Source organism: Mytilus galloprovincialis, chromosome 11, assembly GCF_965363235.1.
Source record: "Mytilus galloprovincialis chromosome 11, xbMytGall1.hap1.1, whole genome shotgun sequence".
Classification (NCBI taxonomy): domain Eukaryota; kingdom Metazoa; phylum Mollusca; class Bivalvia; order Mytilida; family Mytilidae; genus Mytilus; species Mytilus galloprovincialis.
The window spans coordinates 85806192-85825633 of record NC_134848.1 but is presented as its reverse complement, the minus strand read 5'-3'; the positions used below and the strand labels follow the sequence as shown (position 1 = coordinate 85825633).

At 33.3% G+C, this 19442-nt stretch overlaps 1 protein-coding gene across 1 annotated transcript in view; it reads left to right on the top strand.

Moving 5' to 3' along the window:
* Positions 1-3458: 3458 nt before the first annotated feature.
* The window catches only part of LOC143052958 (mothers against decapentaplegic homolog 6-like), a 37074-nt gene continuing 21090 nt past the window's right edge, over positions 3459-19442 (top strand). Inside the window, exons 1-3 of the mRNA XM_076226135.1 lie at positions 3459-4411; positions 11024-11080; positions 11678-11764. Coding sequence (XP_076082250.1) covers positions 4018-4411; positions 11024-11080; positions 11678-11764 — 538 coding nt within the window. The 5' untranslated portion in view covers positions 3459-4017. The remainder of the gene's footprint in view (positions 4412-11023; positions 11081-11677; positions 11765-19442) is intronic.

Sequence of the window (19442 nt, the reverse complement as noted above, 5' to 3'; positions counted from 1 at the left end):
ACGATGCAGAAAATTAGTACTGTGACCCTAGTTAGAAATATAGTTTATAGCAATACAATTTAACTGAAGTTTAGCGACTTTATGCTCAGAGTTGAGCTGTTTAACAGTACACGATAACAACGTAGAGTTGCGTCCCTTTGACTTCGATCTGATAAATCATATTAAAAATGTGTAATTTTTCCTATCAATATAAGCTAGACAATTAATTATGTATAAACCAGACTAAAGTTGATACCATCAAATTTTCTGTCAATTTTGTCGCCTTGTTTTGTTTTACATTTCATTTGCTCAACCATTTCGTAAAAGTTATCAAATTTTATATCATAACTGTTATTCTAGGTGGTATTCAGATATTTTATCAAGTATTGACAAATTTTCTATATTATTTGATCTTTGATATCCCATGGCAGTTGGCGCGTGCATAAATTTACAGACGATCGGATTTGGCGCCAATTCCATCTAACTTTCTAAATGGTCGTCTGAAAGTCGGAGAAAATATAGAAAAACGATACTAAACGAGTTGTTTGGTCAGTTTGATTAAAATAATGGACAATTCATGCCTGTATTGTCCAGCCGAGGCTATCTATCACCCTGACAATCTATGTTAACTAGGCGTCCGATTTAAGCCATTAAAATCCAATAGGTTATGTTTCAGAAAACGGGCATCTGCGGCAGGCAATTATTTTTTGAGGATAATAACAGGATTATAGATGCGACGGTGTTGGTTTTTTTTTAAATTCTCATTTTAGTTAAAAGTGTGAATTTCTAAAATAAAATATGAAACAGACATAAAAAAAAATATATTGGATACCAAATACAACGACAGGTGCTTGGGACATGGACCCCACTTACCTAATTACTTTGTTTCTATGTTGTATAATTTTCTTTTAACGAATTTTAAAGCACAAACAAATATTATTTAACAAATATACCCCTAGCGCCTCTTCTTGGAGTTAGCTCTGTTTTAACCCCCTGTTTTTTGTTATTCCTTCGGTTTTTTCATTATACAAATAGTAAAATATTTAATTATTTGCGGATCCACAAAAGGGGGTTCCAATCCCTGGACCCCCCTTTTTACAACTTTTGTCTTTATATGGGAATATATCGTTGAAACACCCCTTTTTTAAATGCTGGTTCCGCGCCTGGTTAATGACACCTATGAGCAATTACCACAATGCACCGACTGTTTTTGTGCTCATACTCCAAAATCAACCAATCAAAATGCTACATTTCATATTTCGAGCGTGAATTGTGTGCTCCGAGCACTAAGCAAAGTGGGTCTTTGATTGGAAAAGAAACCCACCAACGTTAGAAATTGGACTACTTAACACTGTATGCATTAACCTAATATGGAGCTCCATATACCCCTCCCCTCCCAAACCCCCTAAATCTGACTTTTTTAAAGATATTTTTAAGCTGACTAGGTGCGGATCTAGAATATTTCTTATTTTAATCTTTGACGAAAATTTATTTATTCAAACAAGCAAAGACAAAATTCCTTTATTGGCCCCTTCTGGATCCAAGGAAAATTGTGCTTATTAGTACGTTTTTATCATTTTTTGACTCGTGTCCTTCTGTTATGTAAATTTTGTCGATGGGCTCCTATTTACATGAACAACACATTTTACAAGTTTTAGTAGAACGTAAAAATGTGACCCAAGCACAACAAGCGGTGGTGGTGTCCCTTCTTAATTCGCGAACTACACTAACCACAGATCATGGAGGGGGGGACAGGGGGTACCCTTCTCCCTTCTCCCATCCCTCTTCTCCTTTCACCTACCCCCGTTCTCCTTTCTCCCATTAGAATAAAACATCTCCTTTTGAGATATTTTTTCTTGAAATATTAGAAAAAAATTTAAAAGGAGAGATATTTTATTTTTTCTCCTTTCTCCAACTTTTTCTCCTTTCTCCCAGCCTTCCTCTCCTTTCTCCTACCCCTTTCTCTTTTGTCTCCCTTACCCCTGTCCTCCCCCTCATCATGGATCCGCAACTGAACTTGAAACGCCGTATGTATCAATCCCAATCAATAAAATAAGTCGCTTTTGTTTGAATCCTCCTCTTACAAGTGTACTTACCTAGAATACTAAAACTTTTTTTCATAATTTATTTTTTATTAATTTTCTGAGTTAACATTTGAAGCATTTTTAAAATAGTCATACTTTTGATCTGAGTTAACTATTTGAAACATCATTCCAGTCAGCTAAGAGGTATTTTTGAAAAATTAATTCTGTTTTGTCTTTATGTTTGTGTATGTGTTGCTTTGTTTGAATGTAATATATTGTACCTTTTTTTGTTGAGAGGGCTTACATATGCTATGCCTGTTGCCCAATCCAATTCAATTTATTTGAATAAAATATTGTTTAAACTAATCTTACAAGTGTCATTCAATAAGTTGGCGTCAGTCTATCACATATATCTCTACAGTGGCGGATCCAGAACTTGTTGTAAAAGGGGGACGCTGACTGGCCTAAGGTGGGGGATCCAGTTACGCTTCAGTGATTCCCTATATAATCAACCATTTTTTTCCCACGAAACGGGGGTCCGGTCCACCCCTACCCCCTGGATCCGCCTATTCTCTATACCATTGCACTCCGGTTTAATATATAAGCCCCCGCCCCCCATTTTACGGCTTAATTCGAAATTCGTGCCCTTACCCGCAAATATACAAAAATCTTTTATGTGATTCATTTCGAATAACGCGACATTCCTCGGTCTAAAAACGAGCAGAAACCGAATAAAATCGGCTATCAATATATTCATCGTCATTGAACCGAGAAAAAATTATGAAACTGAAACACATAAAATAAATAATTATCTGAATTATATAAATAGTTATATAAAACATAAAACTTTTAGAAATGTAAAATTGTTTTTTTAATGGGCCTATATGTGTGAAATATTAAAAGCTTCTTTTTCACACTTTTTTTTACAGGTATATAGTATTATCCTTTTTTACGAGACTTCATTGAAGTAAAACATAGCGTTATGAATGAAGTGTGGAGTCGGATTAATATCTTTATGAAATATATCATTGCTGTCATCAAGTTGTCTTTTAAAATTATTTTAAATTGTTTCCCCGAAGAAATCTTGTCAAATAGAGTGCTTTTCAAATATTATACGGACTATCTGATAAAACATTTTAAGCAACGAGTACTGGCGACATACACCCGCGCCAAAAAGTCTAGACGAATCACGTGCTTGTAATTGACCAATCAACCGGACCGTTATCTAAATAACTAACTGTGTTAAAGATTTGTAGGTAGTTTACACAATTTTATTAATTATGGCAGAAAATGAATCTTTCAAAATAAAAAGACGAAATTAATTGTATAAAAAGCCTGAAGTTCCAAAGTTTATAATTTTAGGGTAAAATCTATACTTATATTCACAGAAATCGAAGTGTAAACAGATGCATTTCAATGAATGGCCGTACAGGTAAATGATTTCTGACCTTGCACCCCTCGATCAACAATAGACTAACCCAGGTCAAAGCAGCTATGATTGCAATGTTTTGAACACGAAATTCTAATATTTGTTATGAATTATGGTCATTTTAAAGCAAAATGGATTAGAACATGATATGCGACAGTTCAATCAATACACGAAATTGAATTTGGAGATTTTTCAGTGACGGAATTCTCTTATTTATTTACCTGTTTTGGATTTTACGGAAGGTGTGTTAAACTTTGTGTAACAGAGCCCCCATAATTATCAAAGGTGTTTGTATATTTAATTGACGGGAGCTTCATCAATTACAGTTGTTGTAATTATCGGATTAATGCTAATTAACAGTTTGATCTAACGGGCACCTGCTGAGATAATTAGATCGAGCAGTGTTTACAAACCTATACGATTGTGACACAAAAATGTGATTTTCATTAGAATCAGTGTTAATTAAACCGTTAGAACATCTACTGTCTCTCCATTCATCAACAACGTTCTCGCCAAGGTATTCGGTATAATATTGTTTTTAAAGAAGTAAATAAATAAGAGTCAAATGTGGCTTGTTTACGATTTATGTTCCGTTCTAAAAGGTCTTCCCACGTGAAGCGCTTGTGGAAAAGTCGTCTCGCACAACATGAAACCGAGAGTTCGGATGAAAACAATCCAGAAGAATTAGAGAAAAAATCAGTCACTCAATCAATACTAAAAAGATTAAAAGAAAAACAATTAGAAATGTTGATACAAAGTGTGGAGAGTAAAGGCGAGGAACACTCAGGGTGTGTGTTGTTACCTAAAGGAGATTTACGGCTCGGGAGGAGGTGTGTTGAACCTCATATTCTGTGCCTTCAGATCTGGAGATGGTCGGACATATCAGAGAGTTCAGAACTTCGGAGAATGCCGTTCTGTGAGACTGTTGACGATGATGTTTACGTGTGTTGTAACCCTTATCATTGGAGCCGAAAGTCAGGTAATTCTACAGACATTCCATAAACTTATAAACCAAATCAGGGGGCCTACAAAGGGGGAAGGTTTATTGTAGAAAAAAGGGGGGTTGGTGTTCATGTCGTAAAAGTTATGATGGGCTACACACAGACAAAGGGGGAATGTTTATTGTAGAAAAAAGGGGGGTGTTGGTGTCCATGTAGTAAAAGTTATGATTCTTTCAAGTGAGTATTAAAGGGTTCCCAATGTTATTTGTAGAATAAAAGGGGGTTGGGGGGGGGGGGGGGGGGTGTTCATGTCGTTAAAGTTATGACCCTTTCAAGTGAGTTGTATCTTTGAAGCCATACATGTACATCAGTGTAACTGGGGGAAATGTTTATTGTAGAAAAAAGGGGGGATGGTGTTAGTGTGGTAAAAGTTATGATGGGCTACAAACAGACAAAGGGGGAATGTTTATTGTAGAAAAAAGGGGGGATTGGTGTTCATGTCGTAAAGTTATGACCCTTTCAAGTGAGTAGTATTTTTGGAGCCGTCACTGATACAGGTACTTTATAGTGATAGTACTGTAGACACTTCACAAGTAGATTTATACGTTGTCGGTTTATCTATAGTATAATATATTTGGACAGTATAGGTAGTACTTTATAGGGTAAATGTTAAGAATGTCACAGGACAAAAAGTCGTAAATTATTATTTGAAAGGATAAAAGTCACAAATAATAGAACAAAAAGTCACAAAAAATTGTTTTAAAATATTTAAGAGAAAGATCTAAAACAGTTTAGTAAATAGCATGAATAGTACTATCGTTAAACTACATGTAGATAACTGGAGATTTATATCTCTGTTCCATCAAGCTGGTTATAACTTAGTATACCAAGCCACTTGACATTTTGTTTTCTTTATAACAATTATTTATTTGTAAAGTATCTCTATGAACATGCATTGGCGGATCCAGGGGGGGAGGGTCCGGGGGTTGGAACTTTGTCCTGGGTTGGGAACCCCCCTTTTAAAATGGCTGGATTCGCCCCTGACATGATATTCAAAAGTTGAAGAAAAATTACGATTTAAAAAAAAATAATCTCTAAACTTAATTGTGACTTTTTGTCCTCTGCCTCTCGGTCCTACATTCATGACATTTGTTTATAGTTTTTGCTCTGAAACTACTTAATAGTCTCAGTTTTTCCATTCAAAATTAAGACAAGTCTACCTATATCCAGGGGCGTAGCTGAGTTGAAATAAAGTGCAAGCATATATCGCCAAATTTTTTTGGACCATTTTATGATGAAAATGATAAATACCCTATCTGTTTCTTACTATACCATATTTCAAGAAACGATAGTAACATCCTAGTGGGTTTCGTAATTTGGAAACCCGGGAACAGATAAGACACAAAATGACAAGCAAAAACTTTCAACATTGAAAACTAACTACAGAAGAAAAACACGGACCCCGAAAAAATGTGGCGACCTCCGGTGCTCCGAAGGTAAGCAGGTCCTGCTTCTTGCAAGACACCCGTGGTGTTTCTCACGAGGGTCATTTTAAAATCAAATGAGAGGTTTCTACGACAACGGTAGAAGGTCATTTGTAACACAGATACCCTAGGTGAATCAATAGTCTTTTGGACGAAATGACAATGGGAATACGCAATCCAACGACTACTTTTAAGTCTTGACTTATAAGTAAGGGAAATAAATCTAAGATGTTTTTAAGGTGATTTTATTGAGCCTGTATAATTAAATGTTAATACTGCATGTAAGACTTAAACTAAAGTATAAACTAGTTAATATCCAAAGTCCATATATCTATTTTTTGCCAAGGCAAATGATCTCAGAACTCTAGCTTCTTCATTTTTATTTTTATTTCTACCGGGGTTAAACTTTGTGTCGTGATTGTAGTTGCAAGTACAGACACCGCCAGACACGATAATCCGGAAAGACTAAAGACTATCCGAAATTCAATTTCAGGATTTTTTTTTTTTTTTTTTATTGTGAAAAACATGTGCAAGCAAATGATTTTTTGCGTAAAGGCAGCTACGCGCCTGTATATCTGTAATGTTAATGATAAACATAATAAACAGTTACATTTGTACATAAATAATTCAATATCTTCCTAAGTTTTGATCTTGATGTCTGTCCCTTTACTTGTTATTAACAAATTCAGTTAAAAAAGAAAAGTAAGCCCATAAACTTGCTTAACTTGTGAATTTTGGAAATTTAGATTTAAGCAAATAGAAATAAGAAGATGTGGTATGTGTGCCAACTGCAATGAGACAAGGCCTAAAATAAAATATTGTTTGTTTCCCCAATCCCGACCGACCCTGCAAAATTGGTGCTACTCATAAAATTTTATTGTCAAAACTAAGTGAAATATTATTTTATTCATTTTAAATTTTCAGGCTTGCCAGATCATCCGATAATATCAAGCTTTTTGGAAAAATAAAATTGTTTCCCTACCTACCTACCCACACCTGGCTTGGCAGGGTTGGGATTGGGGAAACAAACAATATTTGAATTTGGGCCCAACTCTCCATTCAAGTCACAATCTGGAAAACCATTATAGGTCAGAGTACATGGAGTATGGCCTCCATAACAGAGCTTTGGTTTAAACCAAACAGCAACCTAAATATAAAAGAACCCCAAAAAATTATTACTAGAGTAAAGCCATGCAAACAGGAGAAATGGTTTAATCTATATAAAAATAAGAAAAAAGAAACACTCATGAACCACATCAACAAACGACAACCACTGAAAATGCTGAACATCAAACTTCTTAAGGAACTTACATGACTTAGGGAGCTACCATTTGATTTTTATGGGGGGGGGGGGGGGGGGGGGGGGGCTAGGATGAAATTTGAAAAAAATTGGCAGGACAGGAGTTTTGAGTAAAAAAAAAAAAGGCAGGATGAGACACTTACAAAGTAACGATTTGTAAAAGTAAACCATTATAGGCCAAAGTACGGTCTGAATATAATACATCTTATTTATGGCCTTCAACAATGAGGAAACCCAATACATGTACCGCATATATATATAGTCATCTATTAAAAGGCCTTGAAATGACAAAACAAATCAAACCAGAAAACTAATGGCCAAATTAATGAGAACAAATATGTAGCACGTAAACAAGCGACCACCACTAAATTACAGGTTTCCTGACTTGGGACAGGTACATACATACAGAATATGTTCGCTCTTGTATTATATAGTCCAATCACTGGTCAAGGCTGTACAGTATGAATATAGGTTTTGTAGGTTAGTCAAAGGCAGATCCAAGATGTTCTTAGTGTCTTGTTGGCTGAGTAGTCTAATACTAGTTCATGCATCTACTGTTTCCCTAGCCTGTCACGACACCGCCTGTCATCCCGAAGGTTGTGTAGGTGTCGGTTGTGTTTGATTCAAGTTTCAATTTTTTAGGATTGTCATTTTTTCTGCCAAGGGTCTTGGTGTCTTGACATTCTGTTTTCTTTAACAATAAAATTGACTGTTATGAATTAGGCGGTGCTGAAAGTAGCATTTAACACAAGCTGCAATCAATGAGATTGCTCTTAATGTATGAATTGATGTTATTCCACTGGTCTAAATGAAAATAAAAAAGGGGGGAGGGGTGTCAAGAACTAAAAAAAAAAAAGACTGGTTGGTTTCTCTGTACCACAAGTCCATGTACCTGTTTATCTCTGCCACTTGTAGTTGTACATGACCCAGGTCTGAACCTTATTAGTGGTAAACATATTTTATTTATTTCACTTTTTTATGTCCCATTCAATCGCTTATAGGACATTAAGTTTTATCCTTGTCTGTTCTCAGTTATGTCCCTTTATAACTTTATATGATATGCAAGCAGGGGCATCATCTGTGTCCCATGGACACATTCTCCATTTATTTATAACACAATGCCAATTACACATTGTACACAGGTAAAAAATAAGTTTGTCTATTGTCCATTGTACCTTAGTTACTTTGTGTACATCATTGTACAAATATATCAGTTAAAATATCACCTTGGTACTGTTTACCTTACTAAAGGTGACCCAAGAAATCAGGACTATAAATTACAAAACTCAACATAAGTTTTAAGCATAATTTGTACCTTTTAACACCTATGATGCACCCTTTAACACCTATGATGTACCCTTTAACACCTATGATGTACCCTTTAACACCTATGATGTACCCTTTAGCACCTGTTTCACTTACCTGTCAATATAATGATGTCTTCATTACATAAAATTGAGAAAGGAAATGGTGAATATGTCAAAGCGACAATGTCTTCTTAATATCTATATCAATCCACAGGAACACAACCTACCAAGTCTACAGGAAAATAAAAAAAGAGATTCTTCAGGTTGTAGTGGTCATCATGGTCAGTGGCTGATCCAGGGGGAGGGTATCTGGGGTTGGAAACCCCCTTTTTTTGGAAGATCAATGCAGTTGAATAAGGACATATTGAGACCCCCTTTATTCTGGGGTGGGACCCCTTTTGGAAATAGTTGGATCCACTCCTGAGTGGATGTTCTTCATTTAAAACTGACTGCAGTGACTGGCAAATGATTTCTCTCTTAATAAGACCACTTAGCGATGCTAAAGGAGCACATTTTGATTTGTCTATGTTTATAGAACAACTTGCTTAGTAAAAACATTTCTAAGTTCAGTCCATGAAAATACATTAGATACATATTTGAATAATAAGGCAATTGTAGTTTTGTTTCTGTGTCTTTATCATGTACTACAATACAATACAATACAATACAATACAATACAATACAATACAATACAATACAATACAATACAATACAATACAATACAATACAATACAATACAATACAATACAATACAATACAATACAATACAATACAATACAATACAATACAATACAATACAATACAATACAATACAATACAATACAATACAATACAATACAATACAATACAATACAAAATACAATACAAAATACAATATTTTTATTTTCCAAATTAAAGGGCCCTGGGTGATAAAGAGCATAATATTAATTACATCATGACATAAACATTACAGAGTGATTAAAGAAACATACAATACAATACAATACAATACAATATACAATACAAAATACAATACAAAATACAATATTTTTATTTTCCAAATTAAAGGGCCCATAAAGAGCATAATATTAATTACATCATGACATAAACATTACAGAGTGATAAGAAACATAAAATAATAATTCAAATGCATGAGGAAAGAATCAGTGGTCAAGGTATCTGTGTACTGATACAATGTACCTCACAGACACTGTATTCATAGACTAGAAATATTTATATGGAATTCTTCTATGTGAAGGTGAAAAATGTTTATATGGAATTCTTCTATGTGAAGGTGAGAAATATTTAAATGGAATTCTTCTATGTGAAGGTGAGAAATGTATTGTGGTTGAATGTTATATTTACACTACAAGTTAAAATAATATTTATATTTAGTTACAATTAAATGACAAAATATTTTCTTTGTGGTTTAATGATAAAAACAAATTATTTTGTACTATAATTGTTGATAGAACATTCCTGCATGCATTGAATGTGCTCCTTTAGCATGCTAAGTGTTATAATTAACACGATTGACGTGTAAAATACCGAATGAATTGGAGGGGCTATCAGATTCTGTAAAATTGTTGTTGTAGCTATGTCATGTACATGTATGTTCCCTGACATAACATTTTAGGATTTCTACCCAACTTCTACCACAAAAACTGTATTCACCCCTTAATGTGACTCAGCACATGCATGACATAAGGATTACAGCTATATGTACAAATGTATATTCTTTGTTGATAAGTGTAAATTAAGGTCATGGTCCCAACTGACACCAAATTGTTGGTCTCAACACTTGAATGTGGTGGCAAATAGTGGATGTGCCACTGTGCCACTGGTATTTCAGTTTTCACTGTGAATTGAAATTATTTGATATAATTTTTTTGGGACATGAATTAAAATTAAGATTTCATAGTGCATTCAATTCAATTCAAAATATTTTATTGTTCAAATATCAAATGTACATTTAAACAAAGGGATTGGACAAAAGGCAGTGCCTATACAAATCCTTTCCCATACAAGATGGATTGAATAACATGCATGATAGTATATAATTTTCTGATAAGTTAATAGATCATACGTTGTTGCAGTGAGTCAGGGGAGGCAATTCCCCCACTTCTTGAAGTATTCATAGTGCATCATACATGTTATACCACATCTTCTTATTTTTATAGAAATTTGTACATATCTGAAATACTTTTTTCCCTATTTTTGGTATAATCATTGCGTAAATTGACTTTTCCCCTATTTTTGGTATAATCATGATAATCATTGTGTAAATTGACTTTTCCCCTATTTTTGGTATAATCATTGTGTAAATTGACTTTTCCCCTATTTTTGGTATGATCATTGTGAAAATTGACTTTTCCTCTATTTTTGGTATGATCATTGTGTAAATTGACTTTCCCCCTATTTTTGGTATAATCATTGTGTAAATTTACTTTTCCCCTATTTTTGGTATGATCATTGTGTAAATTGACTTTTCCCCTATTTTTGGTATATTTTAAGGTTCAAGTTGACTTTGCTATTTTTGGTATATTAATACCATTAAACATGTTAAATTTATTTTTTCAGATGAATCAGAATCACCATTTCTAGGAAGGTCAGCTTTAGAACGGGTACATATTACAGGTCAGTAGAATAAGTCATGGATCTGCTTACACCACATTTAAAAATAGCATTAGAAGTTAATGAGAGAATTTTAGATAGATGATCTTTTTGCCATTTAGTTTTATAATATTATCTCCCTTGATTTTTAACAGATGTTCTGCTCAAATTTGAAAAGTTTGTAATTATTGACTTGATATCTGAGGTAAAATATGGGATTTTGAATAAATTTGGATAGAATGCACTTAATTATAAGAAATAAAACATACATGTCATTGCAGGGAGTGAGCAAATTTTACATGAAACAACAATATTCCTCACCAACTCTCCTTATTGTTAAGGGGAGATAATTTATTGAATACAGTAGAAAATGATAAAGGGAGACAATTCTTCAAATTTGATCTTATTTACTATAATTCTTTATTAATTACACAGCAGGGGCAGTTCCAGCCACTGAACAGTTTGAAAATTTCAGTATTTATTCATTGAAGCATGATTATGATTAGACTTACTGTATCATAACTAAAATAAATCTTCCATACTAATTTTACTCTATTTTAATTTAATATAGAAGAAAAATTTATTGTAAATCATATTCAAAGTTAATCAATTTTATTTAAGATTTTGGCCAATCAGAAATGGGAACAGATGAAGTGGTTTCCACAGAAACAGGAAATACTCCCACTCCTCATCAGTTAAATTATTCAGGTAAGTTGTAGAAAAATAGGAATATTCAGTCAAATTGAAATAAGAAGTAACCTGGTACCTATTTCTACTCATCTATATTAAACAGATACCTAATACTCATGGCCTGGTATCTTGAGATGAGAACTAACCTGGTACCTATTTCTACTCATCTATATTAAACAGATACCTAACTCATGGCCTTGTATCGTGAGATGAGAACTAGCCTTGTACCCATTTCTATGTATCAGTATTAAACAGATACCATACTATACATGGCCTGGTATCATGAGTTGAGCCTAATACCCATTTCTATTTATCATAATTAAACTGGTAACCTTGCTCATTCCACTGAAGTTCCAAATTAGTATCTCCACTTTATCTGTATTTGAGAGGGTACTAAAGACAGAACAGAGAAACTCATCCTCTGGTACCAAACACATATATCTTAGCTGAGAACTAGCCTGCAGGGGTTAAGAAATCCACTAGCCCGACGCCCGGGACTACAACATTTAGACCTCGGGCAACCAAGACTTGTAACCAAAAATGCCCGACGGACTAGTAACAAAAAATTGTTGGCGTTTCTAAAATTGAAAGGGGAAAATCCACTTTTCTATCTTATCCAATCAGATTCAACTACGTCATCCGGGATTCCCAGAATTTGAACTGATTTTGTACAAGTTTTAAAATAGAACAAATGACTCTGGGTGGATCTTGTACTTTCAATATCGATATGTCAGTACAGGGGGTGGTATTGTACATTGCTTATGCAACCTGATTTTACCTTCTTCTGATTAATTTATTTCAATATAAATGTGAATCCCTTTTGACAGCAGAAACCTGACTTTTATCAGATATAAATTTGAAACATGTGCTGATAATTCTTTTACACAAACGTGATGATGCTATTGTATCTGATAAAACCCCCTCCGATCCTTTTACATACCCACGTATAGCAGTGATCAAGACTTGTATCATCCCCGGATTTGGTCAACTCATAATATCAGAATTTTCAGTGAATATTCAATTATCGATTAATTGAATATATATATGCTAATGGAATATTTTTTGCTAATGTAAACTTTGAATATCCAATTTGCAAAAATCTACTGTACAATGCCATGAATGGATAAAAATTGTTAAGTTTATAGAATTCATTGTTATTGCAGTAAACTCTGAATTTGTAAGGCATACTAGGGCTAGCAGGTCAGTTTTGTTGATCTAGTAGTTCTTCCAACAGGGCTAGTAAAATCTTGCAACCAATTAGCCCTGGGCTAGTGAGCTATAACAAAATTTCTTAACCCCTGGCCTGGTACCTATTATTCAGAATTACAATGGTAACCTAGCACATTCCACTGTAGCTGAGAAGTAGAATCTATATAAAACAGGTACTACAGTACACATTTCGAGAAAGGCTTTCCAAACACCAAGTTTTTTCTAGGTGTGACACCAGGAAACTCCGACATCCCTCCCTAGGTTCTCGGAGAAATTTGGGAGTATTCCCTCCAACTTCCGCGTAAATTCGCTACCTTTTGTTTATTGTATTAGCGACATCTCTCCCAGTCCGGTGTAGATTTATTATCAGGTACCCTAGCTTGCACCAGCCCCTCAAGTGTTCTCTCTGATTGGCATATTATTAAATGTTTTGAAACTGATCATGACTTAGGAATTTGTTGTAGACTGGTGACTTGTAGTCTATACAGGAGACAGGGGTAGAGTTATCTCATTATTGTTGTAGACTGGTGACTTGTAGTCTATACAGGAGACAGGGATACAGTTATCTCATTATTGTTGTAGACTGGTGACTTGTAGTCTATACAGGAGACAGGGATACAGTTATCTCATTATTGTTGTAGACTGGTGACTTGTAGTCTATACAGGAGACAGGGATACAGTTATCTCATTATTGTTGTAGACTGGTGACTTGTAGTCTATACAGGAGACAGGGATACAGTTATCTCATTATTGTTGTAGACTGGTGACTTGTAGTCTATACAGGAGACAGGGGTACAGTTATCTTATTATTGTTGTAGACTGGTGACTTGTAGTCTATACAGGAGACAGGGATACAGTTATCTCATTATTGTTGTAGACTGGTGACTTGTAGTCTATACAGGAGACAGGGATACAGTTATCTCATTATTGTAATTATTCTGTGTATAGTGATTAATTATTGAATGATGAATTATTTCTATGTCTTTTACCTTGATTATACTAAGTGTCTAAAGAAAAACAACACCAGTATTTCTGAATTTACAATGAATATATATACTGAGTGTTTAAAGAAAAACAACACCTGTTTCTGAATTTACAATGAATATATATACTGAGTGTCTAAAGAAAAACAACACCTGTTTCTGAATTTACAATGAATATATATACTGAGTGTCTAAAGAAAACCAACACCTGTTTCTGAATTTACAATGAATATATATACTGAGTGTCTAAAGAAAAACAACACCTATTTCTGAATTTACAATGAATATTATATATATACTGAGTGTCTAAAGAAAACCAACACCTGTTTCTGAATTTACAATGAATATATATACTGAGTGTCTAAAGAAAAACAACACCTTTTTCTGAATTTACAATGAATATATATACTGAGTGTCTAAAGAAAACCAACACCTGTTTCTGAATTTACAATGAATATATATACTGAGTGTCTAAAGAAAAACAACACCTTTTTCTGAATTTACAATGAATATATATACTGAGTGTCTAAAGAAAACCAACACCTGTTTCTGAATTTACAATGAATATATATACTGAGTGTCTAAAGAAAACCAACACCTGTTTCTGAATTTACAATGAATATATATACTGAGTGTTTAAAGAAAAACAACACCTGTTTCTGAATTTACAATGAATATATATACTGAGTGTTTAAAGAAAAACAACACCTATTTCTGAATTTACAATGAATATATATACTGAGTGTTTAAAGAAAAACAACACCTGTTTCTGAATTTACAATGAATATATATACTGAGTGTCTAAAGAAAAACAACACCTTTTTCTGAATTTACAATGAATATATATACTGAGTGTCTAAAGAAAACCAACACCTGTTTCTGAATTTACAATGAATATATATACTGAGTGTCTAAAGAAAAACAACACCTTTTTCTGAATTTACAATGAATATATATACTGAGTGTCTAAAGAAAAACAACACCTGTTTCTGAATTTACAATGAAGATATATACTGAGTGTAAAGAAAACCAACACCTATTTCTGAATTTACAATGAATATATATACTGAGTGTCTAAAGAAAAACAACACCTTTTTCTGAATTTACAATGAATATATATACTGAGTGTCTAAAGAAAACCAACACCTGTTTCTGAATTTACAATGAATATATATACTGAGTGTCTAAAGAAAACCAACACCTATTTCTGAATTTACAATGAATATATATACTGAGTGTCTAAAGAAAAACAACACCTGTTTCTGAATTTACAATGAATATATATACTGAGTGTCTAAAGAAAAACAACACCTTTTTCTGAATTTACAATGAATATATATACTGAGTGTCTAAAGAAAACCAACACCTGTTTCTGAATTTACAATGAATATATATACTGAGTGTCTAAAGAAAACCAACACCTATTTCTGAATTTACAATGAATATATATACTGAGTGTTTAAAGAAAAACAACACCTGTTTCTGAATTTACAATGAATATATATACTGAGTGTTTAAAGAAAAACAACACCTATTTCTGAATTTACAATGAATATATATACTGAGTGTTTAAAGAAAAACAACACCTGTTTCTGAATTTACAATGAATATATATACTGAGTGTCTAAAGAAAACCAACACCTGTTTCTGAATTTACAATGAATATATATACTGAGTGTCTAAAGAAAACCAACACCTATTTCTGAATTTACAATGAATATATATACTGAGTGTTTAAAGAAAAACAACACCTGTTTCTGAATTTACAATGAATATATATACTGAGTGTCTAAAGAAAAACAACACCTTTTTCTGAATTTACAATGAATATATATACTGAGTGTCTAAAGAAAAACAACACCTTTTTCTGAATTTACAATGAATATATATACTGAGTGTCTAAAGAAAACCAAAACCTGTTTCTGAATTTACAATGAATATATATACTGAGTGTCTAAAGAAAACCAAAACCTGTTTCTGAATTTACAATGAATATATATACTGAGTGTCTAAAGAAAACCAAAACCTGTTTCTGAATTTACAATGAATATATATACTGAGTGTCTAAAGAAAACCAAAACCTGTTTCTGAATTTACAATGAATATATATACTGAGTGTCTAAAGAAAACCAAAACCTGTTTCTGAATTTACAATGAATATATATACTGAGTGTCTAAAGAAAACCAAAACCTGTTTCTGAATTTACAATGAATATATATACTGAGTGTCTAAAGAAAACCAACACCTGTTTCTGAATTTACAATGAATATATATACTGAGTGTCTAAAGAAAACCAAAACCTGTTTCAGAATTTACAATGAATATATATACTAAGTGTCTAAAGAAAACCAAAACCTGTTTCTGAATTTACAATGAATATATATACTGAGTGTCTAAAGAAAACCAACACCTGTTTCTGAATTTACAATGAATATATATACTGAGTGTCTAAAGAAAACCAACACCTGTTTCTGAATTTACAATGAATATATATACTGAGTGTTTAAAGAAAAACAACACCTATTTCTGAATTTACAATGAATATATATACTGAGTGTTTAAAGAAAAACAACACCTATTTCTGAATTTACAATGAATATATATACTGAGTGTCTAAAGAAAAACAACACCTATTTCTGAATTTACAATGAATATATATACTGAGTGTCTAAAGAAAAAAAACACCTATTTCTGAATTTACAATGAATATATATACTGAGTGTCTAAAGAAAAACAACACCTATTTCTGAATTTACAATGAATATATATACTGAGTGTCTAAAGAAAACCAACACCTGTTTCTGAATTTACAATGAATATATATACTGAGTGTCTAAAGAAAACCAACACCTGTTTCTGAATTTACAATGAATATATATACTGAGTGTCTAAAAAAAAACAACACCTATTTCTGAATTTACAATGAATATATATACTGAGTGTCTAAAGAAAAAAAACACCTGTTTCTGAATTTACAATGAATATATATACTGAGTGTCTAAAGAAAAAAAACACCTGTTTCTGAATTTACAATGAATATATATACTGAGTGTCTAAAGAAAAACAACACCTGTTTCTGAATTTACAATGAATATATATACTGAGTGTCTAAAGAAAAAAACCAACTGCATCAGTATTTTAATTTTACAATGTATTCTTATAAACAAATCATCTCTTTTTTAAGTTTATCTGTTGCCTTTTTGGTTAAATTTGTATTGGGTTTCAGGTTATTAAGATGAAGTTTTCCCAAAAAATCTCAGAACTTCAGACAGTATATTCAGAAATTATTGCCTGCATTTATTATGGCTAGTACAGTTTTGAAGAACATACTTAAATAGACAATTAAATATTGCAATTTCATGAAAATCCCCATATATATATACAGATAAGTGAATGATATACAATAAAATTGAGAATGGAAATGGGGAATGTGCCAAAGAGACAACAACCCGACCATAGAAAAAAAAAAGCCTGGGAGTTTCTTATTACTGTGGATTCATTTATTTTTGTGGGTATCAATTTTCGTGGATTGCTAAAAACTTACCTTTTCCTAGATATTTGATTTCATGGTTTTGCCAATCTCTACATACAAAGCCTATTGAAAATATGTTATTCGTTCAACATTTTAATTTGTGGTTCATCTGTATCCACGAAACCCACGAAAATTGGTATCCAACAAATAAAAATAAATCCACAGTTATTGAGATGGTCACCTACTCAAGTGATGGATCCAGGGGGAGGGTTCCAGGGGTTGGAATCCCACTATATTTTGGATGATCAATGTATTTAAATTGGGAACATATAGATGGAACCCACTTATATCTTGGATGATCAACATGATCAATTCATTTGCCCCATCCCCCACACACTGGATGTTATACCCTGATATTGTGACAGTCTGCACCAAAAACTTTTCAACTTCTTGGATGAAAGTAAATATAAAAATTTGTCGCTTTATACATGTTATATGTCTTTATTAAACAAGTTAAATTTTGAAAAATTTACTAGTCAAAATAAATATTTATATATCAATATATAAGTCTTCTGCCTCAGATTAGTGGCTAAGGGTGCAGACTATTGAGGTACATAGACAGCAGTGGTACATCATCGTACATGTATTACTTGTGATATGATTTGTGATGTTAGTAAAATAGTATAATATCCATTAGGGGGTAGGGGGCTGACAGTGCAGACTATTGAGGTACATAGACAGCAGTGGTACATCATCGTACATGTATTACTTGTGATATGATTTGTGATGTTAGTAAAATAGTATAATATCCATTAGGGGGTAGGGGGCTGACAGTGCTGACTATTGAGGTACATAGACAGCAGTGGTACATCACCGTACATGTATTACTTGTGATATGATTTGTGATGTTAGTAAAATAGTATAATATCCATTAGGGGGTAGGGGGCTGACAGTGCTGACTATTGAGGTACATAGACAGCAGTGGTACATCACCGTACATGTATTACTTGTCATATGATTTGTGATGTTAGTAAAATAGTATAATATCCATTAGGGGGTAGGGGGCTGACAGTGCTGACTATTGAGGTACATAGACAGCAGTGGTACATCACCGTACATGTATTACTTGTGATATGATTTGTGATGTTACTACAATGTACATAGTAAAATAGTATAATATCTATTAGGGGGTAGGGGGCTGACAGTGCTGACTATTGAGGTACATAGACAGCAGTGGTACATCACCGTACATGTATTACTTGTGATATGATTTGTGATGTTAGTAAAATAGTATAATATCCATTAGGGGGTAGGGGCCTGACAGTGCAGACTATTGAGGTACATAGACAGCAGTGGTACATCACCGTACATGTATTACTTGTGATATGATTTGTGATGTTAGTAAAATAGTATAATATCCATTAGGGGGTAGGGGGCTGACAGTGCTGACTATTGAGGTACATAGACAGCAGTGGTACATCATCGTACATGTATTACTTGTGATATGATTTGTGATGTTACTACAATGTACATAGTAAAATAGTATAATATCCATTAGGGGGTAGGGGCCTGACAGTGCAGACTATTGAGGTACATAGACAGCAGTGGTACATCATCGTACATGTATTACTTGTGATATGATTTGTGATGTTACTACAATGTACATAGTAAAATAGTATAATATCCATTAGGGGGTAGGGGCCTGACAGTGCAGACTATTGAGGTACATAGACAGCAGTGGTACATCATCGTACATGTATTACTTGTGATATGATTTGTGATGTTACTACAATGTACATAGTAAAATAGTATAATATCCATTAGGGGGTAGGGGGCTGACAGTGCTGACTATTGTGGTACATAGACAGCAGTGGTACATCACCGTACATGTATTACTTGTGATATGATTTGTGATGTTACTTCAATGTACATAGTAAAATAGTATAATATCCATTAGGGGGTAGGGGCCTGACAGTGCTGACTATTGAGGTACATAGACAGCAGTGGTACATCACCGTACATGTATTACTT